This window comes from Anastrepha obliqua, chromosome 1 (assembly GCF_027943255.1).
Source record: "Anastrepha obliqua isolate idAnaObli1 chromosome 1, idAnaObli1_1.0, whole genome shotgun sequence".
In the NCBI taxonomy this organism is placed as follows: Eukaryota; Metazoa; Arthropoda; class Insecta; order Diptera; family Tephritidae; genus Anastrepha; species Anastrepha obliqua.
Genome location: NC_072892.1, coordinates 181,098,605 through 181,114,312, shown reverse-complemented (window position 1 = coordinate 181,114,312; position 15,708 = coordinate 181,098,605). Strand labels below are relative to the sequence as shown.

At 37.7% G+C, this 15,708-nt stretch overlaps 2 protein-coding genes across 2 annotated transcripts; both read left to right on the top strand.

The window, feature by feature from the left end:
• The first annotated feature begins 9,355 nt into the window (after positions 1-9,355).
• LOC129238827 (uncharacterized) lies at positions 9,356-9,928 on the top strand. The gene is made up of 2 exons (XM_054874024.1): positions 9,356-9,491; positions 9,578-9,928. Exons 1-2 carry the CDS (start codon positions 9,441-9,443, stop codon positions 9,926-9,928), a joined length of 402 nt encoding a protein of 133 aa, XP_054729999.1. The 5' UTR covers positions 9,356-9,440.
• Positions 9,929-10,275: 347 nt separating this feature from the next.
• On the top strand, positions 10,276-14,072 carry LOC129242705 (endophilin-A). Its single transcript, XM_054879506.1, has one exon. The coding sequence runs from the start codon at positions 10,626-10,628 to the stop codon at positions 11,742-11,744; it is 1,119 nt and encodes a 372-aa protein (XP_054735481.1). The 5' UTR covers positions 10,276-10,625; the 3' UTR covers positions 11,745-14,072.
• The last annotated feature ends 1,636 nt before the right edge of the window (positions 14,073-15,708 follow it).

The following is a 15,708-nucleotide window of genomic DNA, read 5'->3' as shown; positions in this document are numbered from 1 at the left end:
TTTTCTAATAGCGGTCGCCCCTCGGCAGGCAATGGCAAACCTCCGAGTGTATTTCTGCCATGAAAAACCTCCTCATAAAAATATCTGTGATGTGTGAGCTGGTGCATTATCGTGATGCAAGAACCATGACTTGTTGTCCCACAATTCCTTCTTTTTAAGACGAATGTTTCGTTCATATTTGAGTAGGAGGTACAACAGCACAGAGTTTGAAACTTGGAATTTGGTTTCTGTTATGAAACTAAGTACAGAAAAAATATAAAAATTAAAAAAAAGAAATAAAATAATTAAAATCAATAAAATAATAGTTAACCTTATGTCACTCACTTTATTTATAAAACTGTGCATAGGAAGTTAAGTCATACCCATCGTATTTACCAAACTTGCCCTCTTCTGATTTGCAATTACCTCGCTCACTTCAGAGTTCTCCTTCTTGAATTAGGCTCATTTCAAGTGGAGGTACAAAAAGTTGGTTCGCTTATTTCTTGCTCTCAAGCGATGAATGTTCTTTTTTACCAGAGAGAGAGAAAGAGAGTGCAGACAACTAAAACCCCCGATAGCCAACACTGCGAAATAAAGAAATATTTTTAATAATAATAGTTTAAATCTGTATTCCATAGACTACTTTAAAAAATCTGTTTTCCTTTAGAAAATTTTTCTGCACTCTTTTCTCTTCTACATTTTTGAACTTTTTCTGCTATATTTTACACAAATGATTTCGCTTTTGAAAAGCCATTCCCTCGGGCTATTTTTGTATTTTTCTACAATTTTGTTGTTATTAATTTGTTGTACTAATACTCAAACGTTTCCCACTCAAACGAAGTCATCAATACAAATGTTTTGATAAATTGGCACCTCGGGTTATTTTTGCGAATTTAAAAATGTTCTAACCTTTTTTGCAAATATCATTTTATTAAATTCTAATCTGCAAAAAATGCGAACTCGTATTTCATCCATAAATATCCTCGTAAACATAAGCGCGCTTATTGTGAAGAGAAAAACAAAATCCACTCACTCACAAAACAATGTTGCAACAACAATTTCGTTATCGTTTGTATGTGCTCGCATTAATATTGATGTCGTTGTTGTTGCGATATGTTACAAATGTCGCAAATGCTAGCATTGAAGAGCATGGAGCTTTGGGAGCATTCGACACATTGCCCCCGCCTTCTGTAGAAACATCTGTCTCATTCAAATTTGCATCCAAACGGGGAAAGTAGGGCGAAAAAAATGTCACAAAAACAAAAAAAAAATAAGTGAACGAGTTTGAATCCATGTCAAAGTTAGTGTTTTACACATTTTTTCACTCATTTTTGTATTATTTTATTTATATTATTTTCTTTTATGTATTTGTGAAAGGTGTTTGTGTGTGTGTATAGCACTCAAGACCGTCGAAAGAAATTCGGGCCCAGAACTCAAAAGTGGTAATAAAATTAAATACTTTCGAAGCCTTTAGTCTGAAATGAATCATTTGGTTTATCATACATAAATTGCAGAATCTTGACACAAAAATGTGTTAAAAAAAGTAAAAGTTTAGGAATTAGTTTTACGAGAGGCGAAGTGGCTTCAGCACATTACGAACTAGACCAGGAACTAGAACTCAAACTAGTGGTACATCAATGAACCTCCAGACCTAAGTGGGCCTAGCAGATCAAAGCTTTCTCAAACGATTGGAGTACTTTTTTTATTTTGCTATAATACTTTGAAGTCTTTGCTATTAATCTGGTATCCAAATGATGTTCCAGGTATTGGAGCGTGTCCAATTCCGAAATGCACGAAATTTTCAAAATGGGAATGAACCTCTCACAATGCTGACCACCTCCTCACATGCATTCTTAAGCCAGCTCATCGAACACCCCTGCCCTTAGTTTCGTTAAAAGTTAAGAAAATAAAGTTTCCTAGGACTGTTAGATCCGAGGCTCTTTTTTCATTTTCATTGGAGGAGATTTTTGCGTAGCTGGTCCCAAACCCAGCGCGCTACCCTATATCCTGGGTTGCTTCCCCTTCTTACGTTATCTGGCCCTCGAACAAATGTTTGGCAGCTACTCAGAGGATACATGGGTGAAGTCCGGAAGTTGTGAGCTGCCATATTCCGAAGAATCTTCTTGACCACTCTCAAGTGAATGGCGATCAGGGGCTTACCCCACTTGAATGGACTTCTACATATGGAGCTATCCTCCAAGTAGTAAAGCAGTAGTAAAGTCCTCTCTCGACGAACCAAACTAATTCTTTATAAGGCTCTCATAATGCCCCTCCTAACGTCTGACGCAGAAGCTTGGACGATGACAATATCCGATGAGGCATTCGTTGGAGTGTTTGAGAGAAATATTCTGCGGGAGATCTCTGGACCGTTGCACGTAGGTGACGACGAATATCGTAAGCGATGGGACAATGAGCTTTACGATGACATAGACATAGTGCAGCGAATAAATATCCAGCGGCTTCGTTGGCTGGGCCATGTCGTCCGAATGAATACAAACGTTCTGGCTCTGAAAATATTCCATTCAGTACCAGCTGGTGGTAGCAGAGGAAGAGATAGGCCTCCTCTGCGTTGGAAAGATTAGGTGGAGAAGGACTTGCCCTCACTTGGTGTGTCCAACTGGCGCCGATTAGCACGAGAAAGAAAAGGCTGCCTCTGTTAAACTTGACCAAAAGCGCTTAAGCGGTTATCACGCCAATCAAGAAGACTAAGGACTGTTAGATAGAAATAATAGTAGATGGCCTCGACGAGAAGACTTAGTGGAATACCGCGCTTGGTAGGCTTCTAACACCAACAGTATACAGGGTTACCAGGAAATTTCTGATTTGGATGGCTAAAAAGACATACAATACTTAAAAACAATTTTTTTTTTAATGTTGTGAAGTAGGAAATACTTAGTGAAAAATCGTAAATGCAACTTTATCAAGCAGTAATTTTTAACTGTAAGGCCTTGTTTCAGTTTTATTGATAATTTTTATTAATTGGCACACCCTACGCTTAAAAACAAAGAACAAAAATCGGAAAACGTAAAAATTCACTTTAAGGAGATATCAACTTTGAATTTTTCAAGTTGACCTGTGTTCAAATATTTCGAAAAAAACACTAAAAGCAAATAATTATAAATGTGATAATTATCTTGAAATACAGCTTTGAGTGGTTATATTTACATTTACGAGGGTTACTACTTAAGTTTTGAAACCGGCAGGTAAATAAAAAAAAATATTTATAAACGAAAATTGCTTTAGTATTTTTCAAAGTTTTTTCCATGATTACCAATACACCTTTACATGCGTCCAAATTTATTTGCGTCGAACGACACGAGCGATACGAGCACTTTTAATACCGATTGTCAAATTATGCTGCATCTTGCGCGAACAAATCCTTCTGGCCGGCAAAGATTCATGCAATACTGAATATATGCGACTAATGCCCTGGGGTGCCTCTATGTAACATCAGATTAAACACAGCATCGATTTTTATGGTACAACATTTCATTTTGGACGGCCCGCACGTCCAAATCCTACTGAAGTGAAATGTGACCGCAAATGAGTTCGGAAAATCAGCGAAACACGTGGCTCGAGATATTAGCCCCTCACCAAAAGTCGAAGTGAGTTGATCGACGTACTGATTTCGCTCACGTCGAAAAACATAGAAATTCATCGCACGAAAGTGTTACGATTTTTCGACCAAGTTTAATATTTCAGATACCTGTAAATAACAAAAAAGCACTCGTGAAACAAAAAGTTCCAAGTAGGATTACCATTACAAGTTTTAGGTTTTACGTTAACAATAACAATAGCAAGTTTTATACGAGTATATTCACATTGGTTTTGCAATTTCTTAAAACACGAGTAGAGACCCTCGTACTAATGCTTTTGTTAAGTTCTTGTTATGTACGCAATAAGAGGCTTATAAAAAAAGTTAAAAATAAATAATTATTTTCCAATTCGGACTTTTTCCATTTACAATGTGCAAAAAGGGTACTTAATACTACTTAAGGGGACAGATACCTGTAAACGGCCATATTTTTCCTGGTTTTCATTCAAATTATTTAAAATGAAGAAGTCAATATATCTTTTTCAAAATTGACATACAGTTTATTTACACATTTTTTTGTATTCTAATCATTTAAAACGGCGGATGTACATTTAATTCTTCCAGGAAGGTCGCAGCAAGTATTCTCAATCGGCGGGCATTGTAGCATCGGTGTCAGTGACCTGAATACAAAAAACCAAAAATTTTTTTTGTTTATTAATGTCAAAATTTCTATATGATTTAAAAAAAAATGAAAAAAAAATCGCGGAATAAAGTGCTTAAAAAAATCTGAATTTTTGGGCGAATTTTCCTACTATTTTTGCTTCGAAAAAATTATGTTTTCGAAAAATTTTCGAAAGCTTGTAAATTCACATAGAAAGTAATATCATAAAAAAGATGTGTGCAAAATTTCAGGGAGATCGGTCAATAACTTTTCAAGTTATCGTTTACGCCAATTCGAAAAATATAGTTTTGAGAGAAATGCGCCCAAAGTCGGCAACGTAACTATACCTCTCCCAGCGCTCGAACGCAAAGAATAGAATCGTCACGGTGGACGATCTATAATATAAGAAATACTTAAATTAACGTTTTAAAATTTTTTGACATATTTTTAAAGGATTATATTAATATTTTATAAAAAAAAAATTTTTTTTCGAATTTTTCCAGGTATCTGCCCCTTAATCTGGGATATTTTTGTACTGGAAAATGTTTAATATTTTAAGCCAAATACGAATTAAAAAAATCATTCCCTTAATAATCCCTAAGCGAAATCTCGTCTTTAAAAATATCTTTTTTTAATCTGACAAATTTTACTGGCCCCTCAAAACTCCAAATATGAGGATATTAGCTCGCTTCAAAACCCACTCCCGACGACCCTGTTGGCAATCGGGTAATAAGAAAACTCGCTGCCAAAAGCGACAACAGATGTTTCAACAAATAAAGGGCACAACAGCAAAAAATCAAATAAAAAATTTGCTCTAGCAAGAATCAGCGCATAAGAAAGAAAGTTGCGGGAAAAAATTACTAATGCAATGAAAGAAAATATTCTGCAAGAAAAGAAAATTGTAAATAGAAGCAAACTGAACTAAACAGAGGCAGCAAGGCAAGAAAAAATTTTATTTTTTAATTTTGTTAGGACAACATCATGCGGCACCAAATGCGCGCAGTTATGTGCACTTACCTGTAAAAACAAAAACAACTGCTTTGAACGAAACATCCACGAAGTAAATATGTCCCTACATACACACGCAATAAAAATTTTAGTATATCTGTGCATGCGCCTGCATCACTGCAGCTTTGATATTTGGCGGTTATTTGCAAGAAGAAAATACACGAAAACCCTTTTTAGCAAAAATATGGAATTGTTGCAGTTTTTTAACGAACATTTTGTTTTACATCTGTTCTTATAATATTTGTTGTTATTTTTATGATGACACAAATTTTGGAAGGGCGATTTATTAAATGTCCTCAGCGGTACAACAAATAGGCCTCTTTTCATTCTCTTGAGACAACTCTCTTGTATCATAAGTGGGTTTCGACTGAAATCTTTGGAGGAATTCGATATGTACAGTACTCCGCCACTACTTTGATATACTATTGTATCTTCTAGAAGACCACGAGTGTAAGTAATTTGGAGTGGAGTAATTTTTTTTATTAATTGATAGATCAGTTTATAAGCCATTATTGTAAATAAAAATTCAGATTTGACCAGCTTTTTTTCTATATTCTTTCGTAACTACATCATTCAGCATTGGTTCCCCTAAGTCTAGTTTTGTAACGCCTTGGTTCAAATTCAAATAAAGGGTGATCCCATTAGAAGTAGATATAGGTAAATACAAGTACTCGATGCCACTTTATCGACATAAAGAGTAGTCAAATACCTAGGAGTGCAATTAGACACAAAGCTAACTTACTGGGCGCACATAAATCATGCTGCCACAAGAGCTGCCAAAGTAAGCGGCATGTTGAGTAAGCTCGTGGCAAACCTTGGAGGTCCAACGCAGAACAAGCGAAAACTTTTAACGGACCCGACGACTTCGATTCTCTTATACGTATGCGAAATATGGGCAGATTCTCTAAGGATGCAATGGCAGCGGAAAACTCTGCAATCTGTGCCACGTAACTGCGCTCTCAGAGTGGCTTCGTCATACAGAACAGTATCTGAAGCAGCGATTTTAGTTATCAGTGAAACCATCCCTTTGAATATTCTAGCACAAGAGCGTAAACGGAGATGGGAGGCAAAAAACACAGGAATCCCAGTTCCACGCTTCTCCGATATTAGAGTTCAAACGCTCACATGCAGGCAAGATGGAACTCTGAATGGTTCGGTAGATGGACAGCGAGACTAATACCCGATCTAAAAAAGTGGGTAGAAAGAAAGCACGGTTCGGTGAACTATTACCTCACACAGTTTTTGTCCGGATATGGGTCCTTTCGCAAGTATTTGTGGCGAATGGGAAAAGTGAACCTACCACACTGCATATATGGAGATGATGAGTATGATGATGCGGAGCACACCTTCTTTAAATGTGAGAGGTGGAGCATAGAGAGAACAGATCTGCAACGAGCTATTGGTGTATTTACACCTGAAGAAATTATCGAGGAAGTGATGATAGACTAAGAAAAATGGAATGCCGTCTCAAATTTCGTGGAGGATATTATCCGAAAAAATAAGCGGGAAATAGAAAATTATGCTGAAGAGCATTGAGCATAGGGGGTGGAGGGAAAAATCCAAGAGAAGAGGAGCGATACTTTTAGAGGAATCACCACACCCCTAGTAGCGACGGTTACTATATGGTGTGATGGTATTTCAACCCAACCTCCCCGCCAAAAAAAAAAAAAAACAACAAAAAAAGGGCGCTACTAGCCATTTAGCCAGTGGAACAATGGATTTACTGTGTCATCGTTTCGGTGGGTAATTTTTCCCTAGGCTCGGGTCAGTGGCTTGGTCACCAAAATCTTGTTATATCATACCACAAAAATAATAAAGATTGCCCAATCAATTTAAATAGAACCTTACATTCTTCTAGTTCATATCAGAGCCACCCAGGCTCGCACTTATAAGACCATCTACTCCGCTAGAATGTCCAGACACAGCCAGAGTTGGAGTTTTACCCTTCCCCTTGTAAGGGTCGAATGGTTCTTCAAACCTCGGGTGACTTGTAGGCCTCTGACTCCTCCTTGTCTTCCCAGAATTATATAACACAAGTACACCGCACTCCTTTCCGCTGGCGAATCTGTTTGCTGCCGTGATTTCGATCTTTCTTATCGGTGATTAGCCCGACGAGGATCAGACGCTGCGCTTCTTGATGTGTTTCTCGGTTCTGATTCCGTTTTGATATTCTACCGAGGAAATATGGTTAACCTGATCCCAGTTGGCTACTGCATCTCTATGAGGTTTTTCTCTCACCCTTTCTATGTGTTTCCTACCAGTAGTTGCTGAGTTTTACTTCCCTGCGGACCAACTCGCGGCCCACTCTTCAATTAGTGGTGGGTTCGTCACCATCAAGCGTGTTCCTCGAATAGCGACACCCACACCTCCGAGGGATCTACGAGATGATATTGACTAGTTCTTCTGTCGGTTCCACTATTGTTGTTGTTGTTGTAGTAACATAATTTATTAAGCCCTGTCGTTGTGGTGTAGTCACCGATCGTCATCATCTAGCGGTAGACCCAGTAAGTGTACTGTTTCGACGGGTTGAGTCCATAGGAGAAGGATGTTAGTTGAGTGGGTTTGAGAGAGCATGTGAAAAGGTGGTTAGTGTCGTGTAGAGTGTCTGCACACGCCAAACATATGCTGAGAATGTCGGTATCTATTATGAATAAGATGGAACTTAACCAATGCAATATCCAGAACGTAATTGACCCAAAGTTACGCGGGTCTCAGAGGCAGCTGAAGCTCTTCGTATGCGATGGCTGGTGGTTGGTTTCCAATAACGGCATTCGGGGGTCCGGAGCTTAGAAAGGTGGTAAGAGTCTCCGGATAAATGTCGTTTAACGTCTGTCTGTATACTGCCCGGTCCAGTAGTTGTACTTGTTTTTTAGTCGGTTTTAGTCATTCCCATGGCAGCCGATTCTGCATACCGGAATGACTCGGGTTTGTATTCGGCCAAGGACTATCACTTTAGCAGTCGGTTCTACGTTACCGGAATGACCCGGATTTACTATATATCCGGAAAAAGACTGTCACTCCAACAGCACTCCTTTTACATATATGGGGAATGTTTTTGCTGCTACAACAACCACTCGAGTTTTTCCCAACCAAGGGCTGCGGCCCAGGAATTTAGCCCTATCTGAACCTCACCTCTTGTCGGTTCCAATCAGTTTCTTCTTGAGTATATGTTTTTAGTGCTGTACACAAATTTTAAGTTTCTTTATTATTATTAATTTTTTTTGTTGTTGTGAATGGATTTAACTGACGCGTACACCCTTTTTGGGTGTTTGGCCGAGCTCCTCCTCTTCTTTGTGGTGTGCGTCTTGATGTTGTTCCACAAATGGAGGGGCCTACAGTTTCAAGCCGACTCCGAACGGCAGATATTTTTATGAGGAGCTTTTTCATGGCAGAAATACACTCGGAGGTTTGCCATTGCCTGCCAAGGGGCGACCGCTATTAGAAACATGTTTTTCTTCATTTTGGTGTTCCCCCGAGATTCGAACCTACGTTCTCTCCAAATTCCGAATGGTAGTCACGCACGAATCCATTCGGCGGACGAAACTAGTAGGTGGCACAAAATGAAATTCCAACTTTGTTTTTGAATAACTTTTTACTAAATAAAAAAATTATTTTGAGTGATGAAATTATTTATTTTGACTTTTACGCACTCCATTGCTTGTTTGTTTGTATGCCGCAGCTATTCATACACTTATTTTTTAGTATTAAACCAATTTTTAAACAGAACTAATTTTTTTTTGTATTTTATTTTTCGTTTTTTTTTTCTTTGCTCTGGATGGATTTAAAGATTTTTAGTATTAAACCAATTTTTAAGCAAAGCAATTTTTTTAATTCTTACAGTTATAATTTCTAACAAAAAAGGTCAAATTGCAATTCATTGTCGCTTAGTCATCGACTGCAGTAAAAGTGATTTACGAAATGCATTCAGTGCGTAACTGGATTCATTATAACTGTTAATTCTTGTGGATGTAAGGTAAATAATAATAGCTGCGTAAATCAGCAGTGGAAACTAAAGATAACAGCAGCGACTTGCAGCGAGAAGCCTGCGCCTATGCAACTAATGGGACATTTTGTGTAAATCAAATGCAGAATCATGCAAATAAGCAACTTAAAGGAAAAATTTACGCATAATCGAGATAAGCTCCCAATTAGCTTTTGATATAAAAGACGCTCGCAGCCAATGCGGCAAAAATCAAATACGAAAAGTGTGACTAACGAATATTCAAATTTTCTAAGCGGTAGCAAAGTTTCACCATCATGAAATTGCTACTCATTTTTCTCATAGTTAGTGGTGTTGTAGCAGCAAAGGTAGGGAATTCAACTGCAATTATGAAATTTCGGAATATAAAAAAACATAATTTGTGATAGCCATTTAAAATGATCTCACCTTTCAGGCGCAACTAAACCTTGGCTTGGGTCTTGGGATTGGGATTGGACGTCTGGGCCCTCCGCCACCTGAGTTCTTCCAAAATGTAGTATTGAATTCAGAAGCCCAAAAGCTGCTTGCAACACCTGATTTACCAGCCGATTTACAGCAACGTGTGCTGGACACCATGAGCAGTTCTGAGCTGGGATTCACTAGTTGCAGTACTGTGACCACACTTCCGTGGTTTCAAATGCGCTGTGTTGCCTTACAACTGTCAAAATCAAAGGCCGAGTTGAAAGCTATTGATGACGAAGCAAAGGCGCGCGCTCAGGCTGTAGCAAACACCGAAGAATCAGCACAAACGGCAGCAAGTGCCTAAAATAATGTTTTTTATTGAAAGAGTGTTAAAAATATTTAGCATATTAATCAAATAATGTACATACCATTAAATATATATACTGTGAGTGGGAAAATTACATGTTTATGTATGCGTGAGATTTTTAATTTAGGAAGAGTACTTCAAAATGCATTTCGATTAATCTACCGCTTATTAACAAAATCCCCTAAGAGATGAAATACATCTCTGTTTCACTGCTTAGCCGTTGTTCTCGAACTTCTTTACCATCCTTCCTCACCTGCGTTACCAACAACAGTGGAGCTTTTATACGAATGTCAGAAACAGCCCCAAATTTACTAACTGTCAATTTGTCAAGTACGTAATCCCCCCCCACCCGTTAGTTGGAGCACGTTAGCGCAGTGCAAAACAGTTTTTCCAGTCATTTCTTCTCCTATCTCCAACACACACTAAAAGCTCCGCTACGAAGTACACAAATTCTTTGGATGTGAAATATCGATTTGCAGCGCGAGAAAAGTCCATCAGCGCAAAAAGTAGAAAAAAGTTAATTTCATCGAAGAAAAGCGGAAAATCAAACCAGAAACAGCTTCCAAGTGCAAATCGAAAGTCCGATAAATCACATCGGTGTTTGAAAAACCAGAAATACGCGAAAATAATTGCTCTAGTGAAAATCGCTGTGTGCACTGAGGAGACCAAGTGAAAAAAAGCGAAAGTAGCAGTGATGGCGTTCGCAGGATTGAAAAAACAAATTAACAAGGCGAACCAGTATGTGACGGAAAAAATGGGTGGGGCGGAGGGCACTAAGCTGGATATGGACTTCATGGAAATGGAGCGCAAGACGGACGTCACCGTTGAACTGGTCGAAGAGCTGCAGATGAAGACAAAGGAATTCCTGCAGCCCAATCCAACGGCGCGTGCAAAAATGGCTGCCGTCAAGGGCATCTCCAAACTGTCCGGCCAGGCTAAATCGAATACGTATCCACAAGCTGAAGGTCTACTCGCCGATTGCATGCTAATGTACGGAAAAAAATTGGGTGAGGACAATAGCGTATTCGCGCAGGCGCTTGTCGAATTTGGTGAAGCGCTGAAACAAATGGCTGATGTAAAATACTCACTCGATGACAATATAAAACAAAATGTCTTAGAACCACTGCATCACCTACAGACTAAAGAGCTAAAGGAAGTGATGCATCACCGTAAGAAGTTGCAGGGGCGACGCCTCGACTTTGACTGCAAGCGTCGCCGGCAAGCTAAAGACGAGGAGATTCGTAGCGCCGAGGAGAAATTTGCCGAATCGCTGCATTTAGCGCAAATGGGCATGTTTAACTTGCTCGAAAACGACACAGAACACGTGTCACAATTGGTAACGTTCGCTGAGGCGCTTTACGAATTCCACTCGCAGTGCGCAGAAATACTGCGCGGCTTGCAGGAGACACTTCATGAAAAGCGTGAGGAGGCCGAAGCCCGACCAAAAGCTGAATTTGTGCCCAAGACGCTATTGGATCTCAATCTTGATGGCACCGGCGCTAACGACACGGACAGCGTGAGCACACCGGCACATAGGGCTTCAGCGGCATCACCGCTACCCTCGCCCTTGCGCTCACCAGCCAAGTCGCTGGTGGCGGGAGCCACTACACCACAGCGCCAGCAGCCTTGCTGCCAGGCACTGTACGATTTTGAGCCAGAGAATCCAGGCGAATTGGGCTTCAAAGAAAACGATACTATTACGTTGTTAAGTCGCGTTGACGACAATTGGTATGAAGGCTCCTTGAATGGACGCACCGGCTACTTCCCACAGTCATATGTGCAAGTTGTTGTACCACTGCCCAATGGCAATTAAGGGGAGCACGCTAAGCTGCATTGATGAGAGCAAAGCACTTCATCATCACTCCATAAGCAACTAGTTGACAAACAATAATTAATTATTTAAAATTAAATCTAACGGTTAATTAAATTTAAAGCTGCTAAAAACATTACAAACAAACTAAACAAAAAAAAAAAAAACAAAGAAAAATCGCAAACAAATTGAAATGTGTATTTATTATAATTATTAAACTCAATGGAAATTAAGATTTATAAAATTTCAAAGATCAATTCATAAATACTTCAATTACATTCAATTCAAAATGACGGTACTTTTAACCTGATGTTTGTAATCAATATAAAATGAAAATTGTGCTACTATGAGTATTTATGTAACTCCTATCTTATTGCCTACCTATCGGACTAATCTTTCATAAAGTTATCACCCGCCATTGTTGCCATTCTTAAGTCATCACATACCATATACGATAAACACAAACTTACACGAACTTACGCCCTGTTCCCATTTCTTGCTCTTAACTTACCTGTATTGTGTGTGTTGTTTTGTTATTTATATTTATATATGTATTTATTAAGCATAATACAAAATAATATATGCGTGTATATTTATTATAAATCTTACATTAATCTCATATATGTTTTCGAGGCGAAATAAAAACAAAAAAAACAAAAGCATATAAGAAAATAAATTTAAAGAAACACGAGAGCGAGAGCTCCTAAATTCCTAAATACCTTAAATATACCTTATACATTTATTGAAAAGACCTTAAATTAAATATAAAAACAAAACATTAAAACTTACAAGTTAGAAGTAAAACCATTTGAACTGTATTGTATTTCAAAGAAAAAACACACTGATATTAAAAAACAAAAGCGAAAAGTGTCATAAGTGAAGCCACTAACTAAACGAAATATAAAAACTGAAAACAAAATTTTGCAGTGGTCCAGAAAAGAAAACGGATAGGTTTTACAATTTTGCTGTGTTAAAAAAAACTATTTTAATTTGTTAACATTATTATTGTAATTAAGCTGTTAAGTAACAGAAAATATATAATAGACATGAGAAACAAACATGTATTGAAGCTCATTTAAGAGGGCAAATGTACGCACGGGCTTTGTGATCCCAGTGCTGGAAGTGTGGTTTCAGAAAATTTTGAAGTTTTTTTGCTTGAAGCAAACTATAAGGCAAGGCTATTCGTAGGTTTGTTTGAATAGCTTAAGCCGATAATCGCTATACGTTTCTGTGTCAAATATGTTAAATAACAAAAAGTTTGCTGCCTTTTATAAAGAGCTACTTAGGGAGAGTTGTTGACGAATCGATAAATAAAGTGAAGTCAATTAGAAGAAACTTTGGCTTTTCTGTTTTAAAGAAAATTGGTGTTTTTCCGTTGAAATTTGTACTTTGTTTCAACTTCTTCAATTTGTTTCATTTTCATTCTGCGCTCTGTTCCCACTTTTTCACTTTATTTTCAATTTTAGCTTTCTTGACTCGTATTGTTTTCGCTAAGCCTGTGTTTATTTTGTATGACGTTAAATACATATTTTGTTCATTTTTTAATGTTTTCTTAAGAATGTATGTAAATACCACCTTTTTTTCAACGAAAGCTTGTCCGTTTTAATTTTTGTGTGGCACTGCCACTTGAATAGCAAATAGAAACCAATCAGCTGAAGTGCTGATAAAACAATAAATAGTTTTTGCAGGGCAGCGAGTCCCACAGTGACGAAGAAGCGTTGAATGCAAACAACCCACGATAACAGAAAGATATAGTATCTACATAACGCTAACGGTGGTTTAGTAGTCTCATGTTGGAATAACAAATATTGAAATTAAAACAATTTAAAAATGGATTTAATAATTATATACATACATACATACATAGAAGAAAAGGCTAAGCAAAACGAAAAACAATAATGTATTGAAAATATATACATACATACATATATGCAACTTGATGCAATTACGATGAATTAAAACAATAATATTGTAATGAAAATTTACAAGTGTAATAATGTAACAATTACCTACCCCTATACATACGAATACGTACATACATACTATATACAAATACAAATACTTAACGTTAATATGGAATATGAAAACTAATTATAAAGCTAACGTAAATGCAGAGACAGCAAAGGAAGACGAGTATAATATTTATTATATGCTGATATTAAGATATAATATTAATTACGTTATGCAAACAAGAAAAAAACAAAACCAAAAAAGTACAGAAATCATTGATGCAAAGCGCGACAAAAATGAAGGCTAAAAATGCGAACAAAAACAAAACCAAAAAGTAATTAATAAAATTTTATTTTTAATGTGTCTTTCGTTCCATCGTAAGCATTCTTTCTTTCCCATGTTTCTTTCTTTCCACTCCTACATATTTTCTTTGCGCACCACTTTTCTAACGAATATATTCTCTACGAATCTGCTGCTCTATCGTCTGGTTTATTGTACTTGTATATGCTCTCCCACTCACCGCCAGCATCCTGTGTCTCTATGTAGACCAGCCAATTGGCATTGATTTACAAAAAGTTGACAAAAAAAAAAAAACAAATGCCAAGGCAAAAAACCATTAGCTACTCATTGCCACTGTCACACCTACCGTAGCAAGCTTTCGTAAAGTTCATCCGTTTCCGCCCCCGCTTCTGTGTTATTTACACGTAACACCAAGTGCCGAACCTCACCCCTGCGGTTAGACTCACAAATCGTATAATTAAATGGGGGGCGTCAAATGGCTTCCACTATGACAACAATGTCAATGCCAAGCGGAGGCCACATAATACAATATTCTAGTGAGCATATCACAGCATCAGTCTATTCCTTTGCCCCGCAACTGCGCATCCCAATTTGCGCACGTCCACAGACAATCCATAATCTGTTTGTCCATATGCTGTGTACGTATGTATATGTGCATATCAATATTGTTGGCGTATTTGGAGCTTTTGGAATTACCCCCTTTAAAATGAATCGAGGTTATAATGTATGTTGGCGCCATGGTTACAGTGACCCCGAAAAGGAGTAAGTATGTTTAAGCTCAACGATTAGTAGTGCATGCATGAAGTGAGAGTGGCGCCAATGGAACACGCATGAGCTTTGTATCTGTGGTATTGGGTCTCCATAGCAGCCACATAAATCGCCGAAAATTAGTTTATGCAAGCCCAAGAATGATACAAATATTTAAGTATTCAATTCGCCTTGATGCAAGCCCATATTAGTTTGCGCGTAGTACATATACAACCTTTAAGGAATTTCTCTATGGATATTTCTGCATGTTGCGCAATAAGGACTTGAGGTGCATCGCGAGGAGTGTAACACTAAACTTATAAAAAAACTATACCAATGCAGATATACATAAAATAAATTCACATACCCTTGAGAGTGTTGAGTTTTGCTTTTTTAACGGTAAATAACTCATAAAAATACATTAAACAATTTATGCAGCCAAGCCAAGCGGCACGTGTGCACGATTAAAGTGAAAGAAACGCTCCAAAAATATTTTAATTAAACAAAACTGACGGAAGTTTGTCGGTTGGTTCTGTTGACAGAACTTTTGAAAGAGGAAATGCCTGAAGACTTCCAGTCAGCATCCTGTTATATTTTTTACAACTACAACTTTCATGTAAGAGCAGACCTTAAATATGTATGAATACTTCCATTCAGTAGCTTGTAGAATACCACTCAAGGCAGAAATAATATTATATTCTATAATTCTTGTGTCCTATAAATTATATTGGAAACATATTTATTGATTTAATTCTTCCTCTTTCGCATGTTATGTTTCCATGCAAATGAGTGCCGTTAACAGGTGGTTGGCTTTTATAAGTAAAGGGTCTTTCAAAAGTGACGCCTAGATGTCAGTGAATAATATCTCGACGCAAGGCGAATTTATTACAGGTGACAGCAAACACATATAAGTAAAACCCTACATGTATTTGTTGTTGCGTTTGGTCCAACCATCACGTCAAAATCAGCA